Genomic DNA, 15269 nt, shown 5'->3' with positions numbered 1-15269 from the left:
ACACATATGCGCGCCCACACACACTGGGCACATGTCAAGAAAAATCTTAGTTGGCCATTCACACTGACAGTCAGTTTCAGTACAAATATTGCAGTAACCTTATAGAATCTAAAAGCCTAATCTCAGATCAGATTGCATATACTACCGGATTGAACGAGTGTCAGTAAAGATTAAAGTTTGCTTCTAACTGTTAATGCAGATTGGGTTCAAGGTCCGCATGGCTACAATACTGCCGGATTTTATCTGGTTTTATTAGAAAAGCTTGACTATTTTGGATGTGTTGATGGAGTAACTAGGAGGTTTGGAAAGGCAGCATGTATATGCACTGAGCTTCAAGAACTGGGGAATGCAGTTGTATTCACTTTACAATTATAGTCAACTGCTATGTGGCTTACTTTTACATGGATTTGGTTTACACTTGCTTTTGAAACACATATGGAAAGGAGCCAGGGAATAAAACTGGATCTATGCCTTTCTTCATGATGTGCATGGTCCATGGCACACCAAAAGCACAAGCAGAAACCAAAAATGCGGGCTTAAATTGTGCAATTCCCTATATTCGATAGGACAGATTATTGGCCAACTGATTTAATTGGTCATAGCTTTAGATTTCAGCTTGAGAAAATATGTATTCTGTGTTGAATGAATGGAACAAGTGATACAGTGCATGGTAAACATACTCATATCAATTGAACTTTTTCACCTTTTGTCCCATTACAATCATGAAATTCAATGTATTCTATTCAGATTATGTGTGACAGAGTAGCAGAAAGTAATTCAGAGTTTTGAAGCTGAAGAAAGATGACCAGCAAGCAGTTTTGTTCAAATACTGATACCCTGAGAAAATACAGTGTAAACAACCACCTTCAAAAGTCACCTATTTAGTAACTGCAAGCTTGGAACATTTCAAAGAGCTCTGTGTACTCCGCCATGCAAACAAAGATAGAATATGGCAGATTTAATAAAAAAGATACTTATGAGTGTGCAACCCCTGAAACGAATAGTTTTTATTAAATGAGTCTAGCAGCATGCCACATCTTTGATGTGGCAAAATCTTCCCATCCTGCATTGCCGATATCTCTAAGTGAATGAGATTGTCAAGACATCTATTCTTTACAGCTCCCTGCAGGTGATTGCTCATATTTTTAGTTAGGTTTAGTTCTGGACTTTGGCTAGGCCATTACATTATTTTTTGTGTGGTGTTGCCATTATGTTACTAAAAAAGTAAAATAAAACTGCCATTGTGTTGTTGATTAGATGTATTATTGAACTCACTGTGAGGCTGAAAATTTACATTTCTGTTTGTCTTTAGTCATTTTTCAGATATCAGCAGATTATAGGTCCAAACAGACAGTTATTTGGAACTGTTCTTAATTTCATCCATCTTGACAAAAACCTCAGTTTCATCTAAAGAAGATTAAAGGCAGATCATGATACTGCCTCCTCGATTTTCAGTGTGGGAGTGGGGTTATTTTGCCGATTCTCCGTGCTGTTTCTGGGCAGAACATACCCTTTGCAATTGGAGCCCAAAGGTTCCAGATTGGTTCCTTCCGACCAGTCCCTCAACTATTTTTGGCCACTCCAGAAAGTTTTCTGTGACTAAAGAGTAGGGTTAAAAACCATACATATGGTTTTCAACCATATGTATAAGTGTTTTTTTTATCTGGCTCTTGGAGGCCTCTATGGCCACTTTGTGTAGTGTTGTTTCAGCTGTTTTGGATATATCACATTTTTTGTCACCATTTTCACATAAATTCTACAATTACTGATGACTGTCTTCACTGTACACTGATATAAATATTGCTGTAGATTGACATGTCTGTAAACCAGAATACTTTGGAGCCTTTTTAGCTCTCTGCAAGCTATTAATTTAGTGAAATTATGTAAATGTGCAAATCTCAGGAAAATACAGTTAAGCAGTTAAAATTAGTCAGATTCCCAGCAGTTTTAAAAATTATATTCATTCAGGAAGTTTCTTCCTAATAGGAAATGAGACAGGGAAGATGTATGTATTTTTTATTTTAATAAAAAGTAGTAGATTGAAATGATGATTCATATTTGGTGATGAGCTCCAAGTCTTTGAGGGTGGACGGCCTCATTGCCATCACCCTAATCTTCAGCTCCTATGACAGATTCTCTATTCTCTAGTGATGCCAGGACTTTGTCTGGTCTGCTCCAAAGCCTTAATATTACTTCCAGTCAGAAAAAATATGTTGCTAAAATGAATGACTTTGGGCTTAACTGTAGGACAGTTAAACTGTATGTCAGGTTAATCACATTTTCTATAACTGATGGCAGGTTTGAATTCAAGAGGATTAGATGTTGAAATTAAATCAAAATGCATTTAAACAAAGTAATAATGATAACAATTCCAACCAAAAACAGGACTAAAACATTTCACAGGGAGCTGTGCTCTAGTCCCAGATCAACATCTGATTCAACATCAGAGGGGACTGCAGAGAGCACAACCAGATCTCCACTGAAGGAAGAAAGCCACAAACCAGCAACATCAAAGTTATAGGGCACAATATCATCGCGAATCAGAGCTGGTTACATCAGCTGGTCTTCTTTCTGTGGGGACAGAGGAGTTCATGATGTGGACTGAACTCTGGCACGCCATGTTATAACCAAAACTGTAACTATCTGGACTGCAAATCTGTATATAATGTGAAGGCACAATACATCACCAGAACTGGGCTGCCTGCCTTCCAGGACCTCTACAGACATCAGTGCAGCAGGGAGATCTGCAGAGTGTGTGGCTGCCATCCCAACCAGACACTGCACTCCTGTCATCAGGAAGGAGCTCTAACAATTTACATGGAAATTCAAACAAATCCGCTGCAGACACTTCAGTGCAGTTGAGAATGTTTTGAAGCCTGCTTTTTAACCAGAGTACTCTCTTAATGGTTTATTTATGTATTGATTTTTTTTTCATTGCTGATTACTACTCTTTTTGAATATTTCGGCACAATATTTGAAGGCTCCTAACACAGAAATTTAATGTCAGAAAAAAAATTGTTCATTGTTAGCTCCACACCGAAGAAGATATCGGATATTTCTTATGAACACCTTTAAATTAGATAATAATATTATTATTAATGATAATAATAATAATAATACATATTATTATTATTATTATTATTATTATTATTATTATTATTATTATTATTATTAATAATAATAATAATAATAATATTATTATTATTATTAATTTTTAACTTGAAGGTGTTCATAATAAATATGCAATATCTTCTTCAGTGTGACAACATTGTATAAAATAATTCAGAAATGGTTATGGTAGAAAGTGAGGAGAAATTTTTATGACACAGATAGCCAATAAATAAATATATCGCACACTAAATACACAAACTGTTTTTAAGGATATTGCATTCTATTCATTCAAACAACTGAACAACTAAGCAAGCATTTGTTTGTGAATGCTGGATTGTGGTTAAGTCGTACTTTTTCTTGGATACAAATCCTACTAAAACATTGTCATGAGCATTTACCTGAAGATGATGGTTCAGTGAGCCGTAGTTGTCATTAGTTGTGTGTGTTGTCCAGCAGAGAACCGTAAGGCCATCATGTTTAGATGTGTTGTTATGTAAAAATATATCAGTTTAGTAAAAGTTAAGGAGAGTGATTAGAACTGTGTTTGAGGATGTAGTGGCTTGGGCTAGGGCTAAAGTCAAACTTGGCAGCAGGTTAAGCTTCTCAACCCTGAGGCAGGTTGGAGACAGTCAATGGCTCGTCTTTGCTGCTGTCAGGGAAAAGGTTTAAATGCTGCCTTGTGAGAAGAAATTCAAAAGGTTCATTGCTATACTTGTCATTTTTTCTCGACTTAATTAGAAACCAGCTGATTTTTAATATGACAAACCAAATTAGTAAAATAATTCTAATAGAATCATGATTAATTAATTCTTAGTTTTAAATAAAATTGAGAAAGTGCATGACATTAATTGGTTGCAACTCCCTTTTTCCTTCTGTTCAGTTTATTCCATTCTCTTGTCATTGCTATGTTGCTATTAATTTGGAATAAATAATTTGGTGAAGGCTTCTGGTTGCAGGTTTCGCATTTTTCTTCCAAGATGGACTCAGTATGCTTCTCTTAATCTGTAATCTGTTGGTCTCTTTATTCAGATACCATAAATTTATAGTCCTAATGAGGAGGCCTTTTATGTAGCGTTGTATTGAGTGCTTGCAGCCTGACGGAAGAGGCTTGCTGACGGTTTGTCTTTTCATTCTCTTTTTGGCATCTTTTAATCCCCAGCTCTGATGTGGGCCTGCTGCCCCCGTGTTGACAAAGTGTGTGTGTGTGTGTGTGTGTGTGTGTGTGTGTGTGTGTGTGTGTGTGTGTGTGTGTGTGTGTGTGTGTGTGTGTGTGTGTGTGTGTGTTAGTTAGGGGGAGGGGTGTATGTATATTAATTTGCTCCTTTTAAAAATAAATGCAGCTCAGACCACTGGACTATTTTATCTCACGTAGTACTTTATATCACTGTTCTTAACTTGTGTGTGTGATCTGTGCTGACTGAGGTTCTCGAGATAATTACAGCATCTTTGCCAATCCACGGGAACATGGCAGCTCCTCACAAACTAATACACAAACTCCCATTTTTATTTTATTTTATTCTTTAATCTCGGCCTAATGTCACATTTCTCCCATGCCTGCAGACATGCCCGCTGCAGCTATGTTTAATTTATAAAGCCAGCCTTATAGCGGGAAGGAAACGCAGATGATAAATATGCATGTATTCAATTAAGGGTATTACAGGGGAGGTGATTTGCATGAGGATTTAGGAGCTTAACATCATATTTGTGCTATAAAACTTCACAATAGCCTAAACGGGAGCTGTTATACACGGGCGGGGTGATGGGGGTGCCAGGTAGAATTTCTTTGAATTGTGGTCTTTTTTTGAGGAGAAACACAAAGTGAAATTGGGGGGGCTCATCATAACGTCCGCCTGTACAGGACGGCAAACCGAGCCGCGGACTGAGCAGCTATGAATTTTAGTCCTCATCGCAGACCGCTTCATCTGATCCTCTAAACAACAGCAGCCGCGCAGCAGAGAAGTGATAACGTGTCATTTTCTCCAACCGTTTTGGAGCAGGATCAAACCTCAAACACGTCCTCTGATGACGAAGCCCACCCCCTCCCCAGATCACCCCTACTCCTCCTCCGGTCTCACGCCCCCCTCCCCCAGCCCCAACATCTCCAATTAAGAGCAGAGAGCTAATTAGAGCGACTGGATCCGGGATCAGTTGAGCGCCGACTCTCCTGCAGCCCCAGCTGCTGTTACCAAGGCGCTCCGCTCCGTCTGGGGGCTGCAGGGACACACCAGTCAGGCTGCTGGGCTGCAAATCATCTCTGCTCACTGACTGACTGAGAAGTTTCCGCACATCTGAGAAAAAGCGGTTTACACACACACACACACACACACACACACACACACACACACACACACACACACACACACACACACACACACACGCACGCACGCACGCACGCACGCACAAACCTGAAAGGGAAATATAAATGGGCCAAACTATTTCAACGGATCTGGTTCAAAACTAATATTTATAAAAGAAATAATAAGCAATGTACTATGTGTTTAAAACAATGTTCTTTTAAACAAAATGACCTTTGATTTTGAGACTTTCCTTGATTCATGTGAAAGTAAAAATATTTTTTGTTTAACTTTTCCTCTTTTATTTGTTTTTAATTTTCTAATAAAAAATATATATAGGCAGGTTTCGAGGCCTATAATGAAGAAATGCTGCTATAGGAACTTCTCCATATTACATCCATGGGAAGTGACGTCAAATCCTAGAAAGAGGAAAGAAAGATTGGAGAGAAAATAACTTCTGGAACAAACGTGGAGCTACTAGAATGATATTAAAATAAGGTTCTACGTTGAACCGCTCTTCTGACTGAACGGAAAATAACTCAATATCTATAGAACCATCGCATCTCTTCAAGGATTTTTTTTTTTTTTTTACAATAAACAAAAAAATAGAAAACGAACGAAGTATCTCGTCTACCTTTTGAGAGAAGAAAACTGCTTAAACAACACACCCCACACAACACCGGCCCCTTGGGAAGTGAGGGGGAAACCTAGAAAGTATATAAAGTGGAAACTAGTTAAGGTTGTTAGAGAGACCTTTTACACTTCGGAAAGGAAATTTGTGGTGATGAATCTGTGGTGTGTGTTTCAAATTGTTCGTGTTTTAAACATTTTTTTTAAAATTAGGAAGAATCCTGGTTGGTGCGGCTCTTTTAAATGGGAGACTTCACAAGTTGCGCACAGAGCGCTTTGGAGAGCTGTGGGGCAGCGGTGCCGAGAGGAGTGAGTAAAGGTCCCAACAGACTTTGTTAGCGCGCATACACGCACAAACACGCGCGCGCGCACACACACACGCGGCGTGCACACGCGCACAGTCTCCTCTAAAACGGACTTTTCAAGCCGCAGCTGCGGACAGTGCGTAGGGCTGCTGGTGCTAATACTACTGCTGCTGCCAAATGCTCTCTCAGACCTGCTTCTTTCTCGGTGAAAGTACACAGCTGAACTGTTCCGACAAGGCGGTGTAGCCAATGAGCACAAACGCTGCGTCGTGACGCAACAGGGCCCGTAGATAAGGAGCGGAGTGTCCAACCGGGACCTTAGACGGAGGACCGGCGGGTCTGGGGGTTCGGCGGACAGTCAGTGAGCGTAAAGCCAGCTCCTCCTCCTCCCCATCCTCCTCCTCCTCAGCTGCCGTTACGCACACGCATCTTCAGGCATGAGCCCAAACAAGATCTAAACTAGCTGCTGTACAACGGAAAGTGCTACCCTCACACCTCCGGCGGGACTTTATTCCGTTTTTTATTATTATTTTCTATTACTAATCTTTTGTCTGTGACAGGCGCAAGTAGGTTAAAACAGCTGCTGAGAGAATCAACTTGGACTGTTGGTCTTTCAAGAGGAGAACCATCCCTCTCAAGCTTTTTTTTTTATTGTTGTATTTTTCCTTGCGTGATGCTGTAAAAGCTTCTTCCCAGAGTTGCACAGAACAAGCAGGATAAGTGTGCCAGTTCCCCTTCACAGAGCCGACATCCTGAATATTCCTCCCATCAAGGAGGAGGCTGAGAGCCGTACAGCGGGAGCTTCCGTAGTTGGTATGTTTACTCCCAGCAAGTGGATCAGAAGATATAGAAAAAGCAATCTGTGAAAGCAAAATAAAAATAAATCATTCCTGAGAGAAATTTGGTTTTAATAAACGAATCGGAATCCACGCGGCTGTTAATGAATTAGTCAGAGCTTATTAATAATGAGAACTGCAGAGATTCGGATGATGGTTGCCATTGGCAGATGAGACGTAGTGTGGAGAACACGTGTCCAATTTTTCCTTCATTTTTTTTTATCCCCGAACTGGATTTCGTACTTGTCATCGGCAGCGAGGAAAAGCCCGAAAACTGAGCGTCACCTCTGCGTTCCGGCGCAGGCTCTGTGCCTCTGATGGACATCTTGGCGTGCAGATCCGAAGAGAACAGTTACAACATCCTCCCGTCTGCGGCAACGATGCTTTTCCATGGCCTCCCCGGAGGCGATGTGCACGGTGTGGTGGAAGAAATGGAGCGGAGAGGAAAGGGCGAGTCAGCGGCCATCAGCTCGGCCATCGATATGGGAGAATCGGAGACGGTAGGAGACTTTTATTTTCTTCGGCCTTCCCTGCCTACAGTGTAGGCAGCGTGGCCGCTTGTGAGCATGTGACAGCGGCTGCGCTCCTGTACCGCCTTACTCGATTTAAATCTCATCATAGATGAAAACAAAAGTAAGCAACTGTTGAGGAGGCTTTTAATGTCCCCAAAACTTTTCCTGCATCAGACCAAAATATCGGGAATTCGGAAGCTTCCGCTAGAAAACCTGGTATAGTCGCTGCAAAACGCAAACTAAACCAGGCGTTCGTCAACATCTAAGATTAATAAAGAAAAAAACACTTTGTTTTTCACACCAGTTTATATCAGTTGGGTTTTAAAGTTTGGAACAGGATCATCCCATATATACACACACAACTAAATACTTTACAATATAACAATTAAAATATAAATACTTAAATATAACATGTATAAATGTTTGCAAACTAATAAAAAAAAACACTGTTTTTATACTAATGTCATTTCATTTTAAAGATTTTATTTTCCGTTCTGCTCGCAGTTACGGGTGCGTGTCATTTAGATTGGGAAAGTTTTCTGTAATCCTGCTGCACTTTAAAATCAAAAGAAAATGAAACGGTACGGAAAAATAGCACTTGAGTCCTAGAGGTGTGTATTATCTCAGAGGCCTCTGTGCAATAAATAATATCCAATTCAAAAAGCTTCTAACAAACCAGCACACGTGCATTTTTAAATAGAAATTGTGTTTCTGTTCAAACGCCGCAGACTTTTATTAGCACAGAAAGAGAAATAGTCGAGGTATAAAGCCATCCTACATGTTCACATCGTTCAAATTCTGCGAAAGAGGCTACATTTTTATTGATAATTTAAAAATAAATGTTTATGCACTAATAATGATGTCATAATAACAAGACACTTCCACTGAGGTTAAGCCACATTCGGGAATGGTACTGATAAATCTATGGAGATGCAAATTTATTGAAATTTACATTGTTTCACATTTTAAACCAGCGCTGCCGAAGCATTATTAATGTCCCATCTGTTATATCTTACAAAAATAAAATAAGTATATATATATTTTTTTCTTTCCCCCCTTGTCCTCCGACGTATTCGTGCCCGTGGCAGGCCATGCCCTGTGTGACCAGCGAGCGCGTGGCTCTGTGCGCGGGCTGCGGCAGGAAGATCGCGGACCGGTACTACCTGCTGGCCGTAGACAAGCAGTGGCACATGCGTTGCCTCAAGTGTTGCGAGTGCAAGCTCAACCTGGAGTCCGAGCTTACCTGCTTCAGCAAGGACGGCAGCATCTACTGCAAGGAGGACTACTACAGGTAGGAGGGGAAGAGTGGGATGGGGGGGTGGGGGTCGGCCACATTGGCTGGGGTTTCGGGTTTTCCTTAGAGAAAGTTCACCGAAGAAAGCCGCGTGTGTTTGATTTGCTCGATGCTTTTTAGAGCTAATTATAGTCAATTTAGTGTCCGACTGGCGGGTAATCGACACGCTGCAGAGTGGAATATGTCAATGCATGCTTGCAGAATTTCACAATGACTAGTTAAATCAGGTGCCGGCCGCCATAATTTTTTTCGGTATGGAACTTTGAGTTGCTTTGTGTTTGCACATGCAAAGACCCGTTTTAATTCACTTTCGTTTCATAGAGCTGGATTTAGCTGATGGCATCTTTACAAACATGTCCAGTTCATAAGGGGTTATTAATTATAGTTCACATTTAATTCAACTAGTAAATTCATTCGATAATTCAGTCATATTTGGATTCAGTGTCATGTGGTGCGATTCGTGCTTAATTACGACACAGTACAATAAAAGTCGGTTATTGTACCAGCGGTAGTTGGTAAAAAGTTATGTAAGGAGTCCAAGCTGATCACATGGAGCAGCCCTCTATGTTGTGCAAGCATTATTGTGCACAGTTAAAAAAAAAAAACGAACAAAAATCCCAAACTACTTTGAAATAGAAAATGTTTCAGTCAGAAAAGGGAAAGTTCAAGAATGAACGTGTTCTCGTTTAAGCCCAACTCGCATATTCTCAAAATACAATTCTACCAAGAAAAGATGAGGTGGCGATTTCTTAAAAAAAAAAAAAAAACACGATAAAAATTTCGTTTATTATTAAGAAGACGGATCAACTACTGAGTGAGCGTGGGTGGGGGTGAATACATGAGAATTCAGTTGAACTTCGGGAAAACTTGACTCGGTTCTAACTTTGCAGTGTGATGCTCGCCCTCCCGGGTAGAACTTGGGGAGGGTGTCGCCTTCTGCCGCTCATGGACTCTGTTTTGTCCGCAGAAGATTTTCGGTGCAGAGGTGCGCGCGCTGCCACCTGGGAATCTCGGCCTCGGAGATGGTGATGCGCGCGCGGGACCTGGTCTACCACCTCAACTGCTTCACGTGCACCACGTGCAGCAAGATGCTGACCACCGGGGACCACTTCGGCATGAAGGACAGCCTGGTGTACTGCCGCCTGCACTTTGAGACTCTCATTCAGGGAGAATACCAGACTCACTTTAACCACGCGGACGTTGTGGCGCACAAAGGCCTGGGCCCGGCCAACGCGCTGGGATTATCCTACTTTAACGGCGTGGGCACGGTGCAGAAGGGCCGGCCCAGGAAGAGGAAGAGCCCGGGGCCTGGGGCCGAGCTAGCTGCATACAACGCGGGTAAGAAACAGTCTACAAAATGTTTGTGTGGCTGTGAGAAGGAACGAGGAGTGGGCTAAATCATAAAAGTACATAGAGTACATTTTTTTACTTTTACTATATAAACATTTTCTCTTTCAGAACTAAAACGCACCAATAAACATCTGTCCTTACTCAGTTAAATATTAATAATAACAATAATAAAATTGATAATAGTAATAAAAATTAAAATCATGATAATAATAATAGTCTAGTAGAAATTATTATCTTTACAGTTTTACCACCACAAAAATATTTTTCTGGTTAGATATTATACTCTAGCGAGATCAGTGCAGCTTGTAAAATCCTCTTTTACAGAAATAAAGGCCTATGTCTGATTTTGAAATAAATGCATAAATACCTCAAACTTTATTTAAAATAACTATTATATCCTTGAATATTACACTTTGAATTGACGCTTTTTGTCCTGTGCACTGGTTTGGGTCATTCTACATGTTCCAAGAATGTGTCCGTCTGCAGGAAGGAGACTAAACACAAGATAATTATGAGGAAAGAAGCACTTTAAGTGTTCTGTGAAAAAAAAGGGAACAATATCTATGAAGAAAAGTGCACCAACATATATTTATTTAGTTGTTTCTGTATATGATATGGGCTGTTATGGAACTTGATATAGTTGGTTTGTTTGAGCATTACTTTATTTTACAAATAAAACATTGATACATTTACATTTGTCCAATCAAGAATCAATCAGGTATATCTCTGTGGAAATTTAGTGTTTTTGCTATGTTTTCTTTTTCACCATACAAACATCTTGAATCTGTTTTTCTTTTTTCTTTTTTATTAATAAATCATTCTTTGGTTCCTGCTTTTGCATTTCCCATTTTCTACTTCTCTGTTTCTATCCAAATCTACAGAACTTCACAATCCCCCTTCCTCTAAACCCTCCCCAACCACACACACATCGACACACAAAACACACCCACTTCTGGAGCCTCTTTGCATTGGGACAAGGCCAGAATCGGTGTGTAGCAGCCAGATCAATGTGATTTGATGGGTTATTCACTGGAAGAGAGAGCAGACAGCATGGTAACCCCCTAACAGGAGCGTTTTCTGGCTTTCCTGTTTGGCCTTTCAGGCTTACTGCTATAACTTCAGAACATGTGTAAGATTTGTATCAGGATCTAGAGAATAAATAAGGTGGGTTTTCATTATAATTTGGCTCTTTTAATCAATGCAATCTTTTTAACAAATCACCCGGTTTTAGTTAAAGAGTTGCAACAGGTGCACAGATTTTCCTCCTGCTTCAGAAGCTGTTTTTGTCTTTATGGGAAATCTGTGTGTGTTTTTTTTTTAAATCAAACATTCAGCTGCTGTCACACAACAAATCAAACTTTGGAACAAACTTATCTCCCAAGAGGTGACTGAGTAGCAATGAGAGAGAAGTGGTAGTGCGCCCTCTTCTGTTTCCAGCCAGAAACAGCAGCGAGGCTGAACCTGACTAACCCTGATGTAGGGTAACCCCCTGAGCGGGCCCCATCAAGGAGCATTACCTTTGCATTCTGCTACGGAATGAATAAGTTAAGAGGACACCAGAATTAAGATGGCTGTTTTTCCTTTTTTTGGTTCTGTTTTGTTTGTTAAAGTGCCTCAGCATATGCTTTGGCCGGAAAACAACATTTGTTCTGCCTGGTGCGTATGAGCTAATTAAGTAAAGTGTTATTCTGGTGCTTTTCACTCACTTCATATTCATCATTTACAACATTCCGATACTGAACTGTTATGCATGCGGCAACACCTTGAATATTGCCAAGAAATTTGCAGGCTGGGATGAATATACTGTATGTGTGCTGCTGTCTCAGTGGTTGCTGTGTGTTTGGGAGCGCATGCTTGCTTGGCCAAGCTACGTTTTCACCTCTTCCCATGATGGGGAGACAGAGATAGGAGGCAAACTGATCTGTGCAGCGAGGAGGGGAAGGGGAACCACAGCTGGAAGGGACACTTGTTAGATAAAACTTATACCTTGGATGGCTTTTGTGAGTAGGAAAATCAAGCAATGTTTTTATACTAAAAATAACGATCATAATGTACTAAAAATAAAGTCAGTGGTGGCCATGGTGTGTGTGTGTGTGTGTATGTGTGTTGGGGGGTCATTTTATTAGAAGCATTGATGCCCTAATAGCTATTCAATCCCACTAAGACGTACAACCTTTGATTACTTTGGCCGTGAGAAAGTTAGGACCCTATATAAGTTAGGTGTAAAAACACTGCAGGGTCTAGCTAATCAGGAGCAAAGGAATAAAAATGAAAACAACAAGGCTGTTCAGCCGTCTCAACCAGCCCTCTCACCCTTGTTCCTTGCAGCGCTGAGCTGTAATGAGAATGACGGCGAGTCCATAGACCGGGACTCTCAGTACAGCTCCAGTCAGAAGACCAAGCGGATGCGAACATCCTTCAAGCACCACCAGCTGCGGACAATGAAGTCCTACTTCGCCATCAACCACAACCCGGATGCCAAGGACCTGAAGCAGCTTGCCCAGAAGACGGGCCTCACCAAGCGGGTCTTACAGGTAATCCTCACAGCCTCTAAGGTCTAGGTACACACTTTCTGTAATCAAACAGGAAAAGAAATATTATAGCAAACTAGACTAAAATGATTCATTGTTATATGGGTAATTCTTCAATCTCCTGTATGTTTTACAAAGCATTGTTCTCCACTTAAACAATGTGAAGCTGGTTAAAGGTGAAAGTAAGAGAGCTGTTGACATAAATACATCTACGGATGCCTAAATGTTGTTGAAAGCTGATCGAGGTTTATCTGATGAGTTAACAAACCCTGACTTTCAATGTCTTTGCTGAGCTCAAATTCTGATGGGATCAATGGGCTAAAAATATATATTCATATTTTAATATATTTTTCTGGGCCACAAAAAGGCAACAACTGTGCAAGCTTAAACAACCATAAAAACGTTATCTATGAATGTCCATGGTTTGGAGGGCAGTACTGTCTGGAACAAGGAGACTGGCACAGGGCAAAACCGTGAAGTTTATTGACAAAAAACGTAGTCATGGTTTTTGCTAGCGACCATTTTTCTGGAATAAAATGCAATAAAACTCTTTTAAAATGATAATAAACGTGTCAAAAATATTTTAAATTTCTGTAAATTAATAAAAAAGAGATAAAATCATTGATGAAATCTGATCAGATGTAATTTTAGTCTCGCTAAAAGGCGGAACATGTTGGGGAAAAAAAGCCAATGAGACTTAATTTTCTTGATCGCTTGGAGGTTTAGATTTTTGACCAAACCCCAATTCTTTAGTAAAAAAAGGCTAAATTGACTAAAATAAATAAAAAAGCATCAAAATAAGTCCTGCTTCAGATTTAGGATTATAGGAGAACCACATTGACAGCTGAGCTACAGCTGCCACTCACACTCAGTACGCATTGTTCATCGTTTCCTTTGCAAATCAAACTATTTCCGATAGGAAAATGAATGAGTCAAGATTAATTTAAGTGATTGCTGTTCATCAGTTGTCACCGAAATTTTCTCAAGAAAAAAAAAACAAAACAGTACAAACTAAACCGAGTCAGAATTAGAGTTTTGGTGCTTTGTCTCTGAAAGATAAAATAATAGATGTAACAAATTCATCAATAGTTTTAGTAATTTTGAAGATAACAAATGACTAGATTCTCTTTAACAAAAGCAATGCTTGTATTTTTGCGCTTCTGATTGGGGTTCTGCTGTACGTTCTGGTTGTTAACAAATGTTCTGATCATGACTGAGGAACAGGGAAGAAAATATTCTTTAATATATGGAAAGACAGCAAAACAAGGTGTTTGTGTTTTTTCTTCTTGTTCTCAGTTCCCCAGATAATATGTAGTTGTTTTGGTGGAAATCAAACAGGTTGTGGATTAAAAGAAAAAAAAAACATGTAAAAAATGAGAAACAATATATCCTACTTCCTTAATTAGAGCTTGTAGGAAACAAAATAGTCGTTTTGCCTTCATGCATTTCTTGCCTGTTATTCCGGCTGAAGAGCGCCTCCTGCCATTCGTTTCCCCATGGCTCTTGATTCTGTCGCTAGCACGCTCCAACGCTCGGCTCAGCACGCAGTGCTGTCTCACTCACTCACGCTCTCTGCTTTTTATTATAATTATAATTATTAACATCATATTACTACAAATTCTTGGAAAAGAAAAGCAAAAAATGCTGGATGCTGGTTTCAGTGCTGAGCTGGTGGCCGGTCTTGTTCCTTGGAGTGCTCTGAAAAACAGCATAGCAAACATGAGAATAAGGGCTGAAATCACAGCTGCCTTTATGCCCACACGCTATAGACGGGTCAATTAGAATTTCCTCACAGGATCGGTGAATAAAGGAAGCCATGGGCTCTGGATTTTTATGTGCAAACATAAAAGAAGAAGGCTCCTTTTTCCTGTGGCTCCGTTTCCTGTGACTACCCATGAAACGTGAAGGCTTTTTATAACTTTTGTACACAGCACACGAGCAGTGCAGCTTTGTGTTTTTAGGCATGCTTTTATCCCAGACTCCAGTTAGAACATCAGCAAATAGGCTTTAAAAAGACAAAGAGATACGCTCACTGCTGGGTCCAAACAGAGGAAAGGGAAACTTCTTCTGCTGTAGATCTGCTTGAAATACTTCCTTATCAAAGGCAGTTTTATTTTATGAATGAATTAACAAAGATAAAAAAAAATAAAGTCAAATAAAGTAGTCTTTTGGTGGTTTATAAATACCTATAAAAATTATTTCTCATCTTGTAAATGTCTGCTTACCTGTTCAGCTGGTTTGGTGCGTCGGCTGAAATCATGCCAACCTTTTGATTTGGGTTTCTTTTTTTATTTCATTTCATTTCTCATCCAGTATCTGAGGAACCTAATCACAGCAACATCAGCATGGGGTTCTCATGCACTGTTTTTAGTTTAGGTCAATATTTTCAATATGTTCTCCTTTCTT

General features: G+C 40.0%; 1 protein-coding gene across 3 annotated transcripts; it reads left to right on the top strand.

The window, feature by feature from the left end:
- The first annotated feature begins 6637 nt into the window (after positions 1 to 6637).
- On the top strand, positions 6638 to 13860 carry LOC118565071 (LIM/homeobox protein Lhx2-like). 3 transcript variants are annotated; one of them, XM_036144697.1, is made up of 5 exons: positions 6640 to 7153; positions 7433 to 7676; positions 8777 to 8979; positions 9950 to 10320; positions 12661 to 13860. In XM_036144697.1, the coding sequence occupies exons 2-5, from the start codon at positions 7494 to 7496 to the stop codon at positions 12891 to 12893; spliced, it is 990 nt and encodes a 329-aa protein (XP_036000590.1). In that variant the 5' UTR covers positions 6640 to 7153; positions 7433 to 7493; the 3' UTR covers positions 12894 to 13860. The 3 variants fall into 3 exon arrangements, with proteins under 3 accessions (XP_036000591.1, XP_036000590.1, XP_036000589.1); XM_036144698.1 differs by having other exon boundaries at positions 6638 to 7676; positions 9953 to 10320; XM_036144696.1 differs by having other exon boundaries at positions 6641 to 7676.
- The last annotated feature ends 1409 nt before the right edge of the window (positions 13861 to 15269 follow it).

The sequence above is a fragment of the Fundulus heteroclitus genome, chromosome 12 (genome assembly GCF_011125445.2).
Source record: "Fundulus heteroclitus isolate FHET01 chromosome 12, MU-UCD_Fhet_4.1, whole genome shotgun sequence".
Taxonomy (NCBI): Eukaryota; Metazoa; Chordata; class Actinopteri; order Cyprinodontiformes; family Fundulidae; genus Fundulus; species Fundulus heteroclitus.
This window is presented reverse-complemented; position numbering and strand designations above follow the sequence as displayed.

What these genes read in the sequence shown, in the direction of transcription:
- LOC118565071 (XM_036144697.1), top strand. Translation starts at nt 7,494, where the DNA reads ATGGACATCTTGGCGTGCAGATCCGAAGAGAACAGTTACAACATCCTC. An exon ending in ATATGGGAGAATCGGAGACG is followed by an intron (nt 7,677 to 8,776) that starts GTAGGAGACTTT and finishes TGCCCGTGGCAG; the next exon opens with GCCATGCCCTGTGTGACCAG. An exon ending in GCTAGCTGCATACAACGCGG is followed by an intron (nt 10,321 to 12,660) that starts GTAAGAAACAGT and finishes TGTTCCTTGCAG; the next exon opens with CGCTGAGCTGTAATGAGAAT.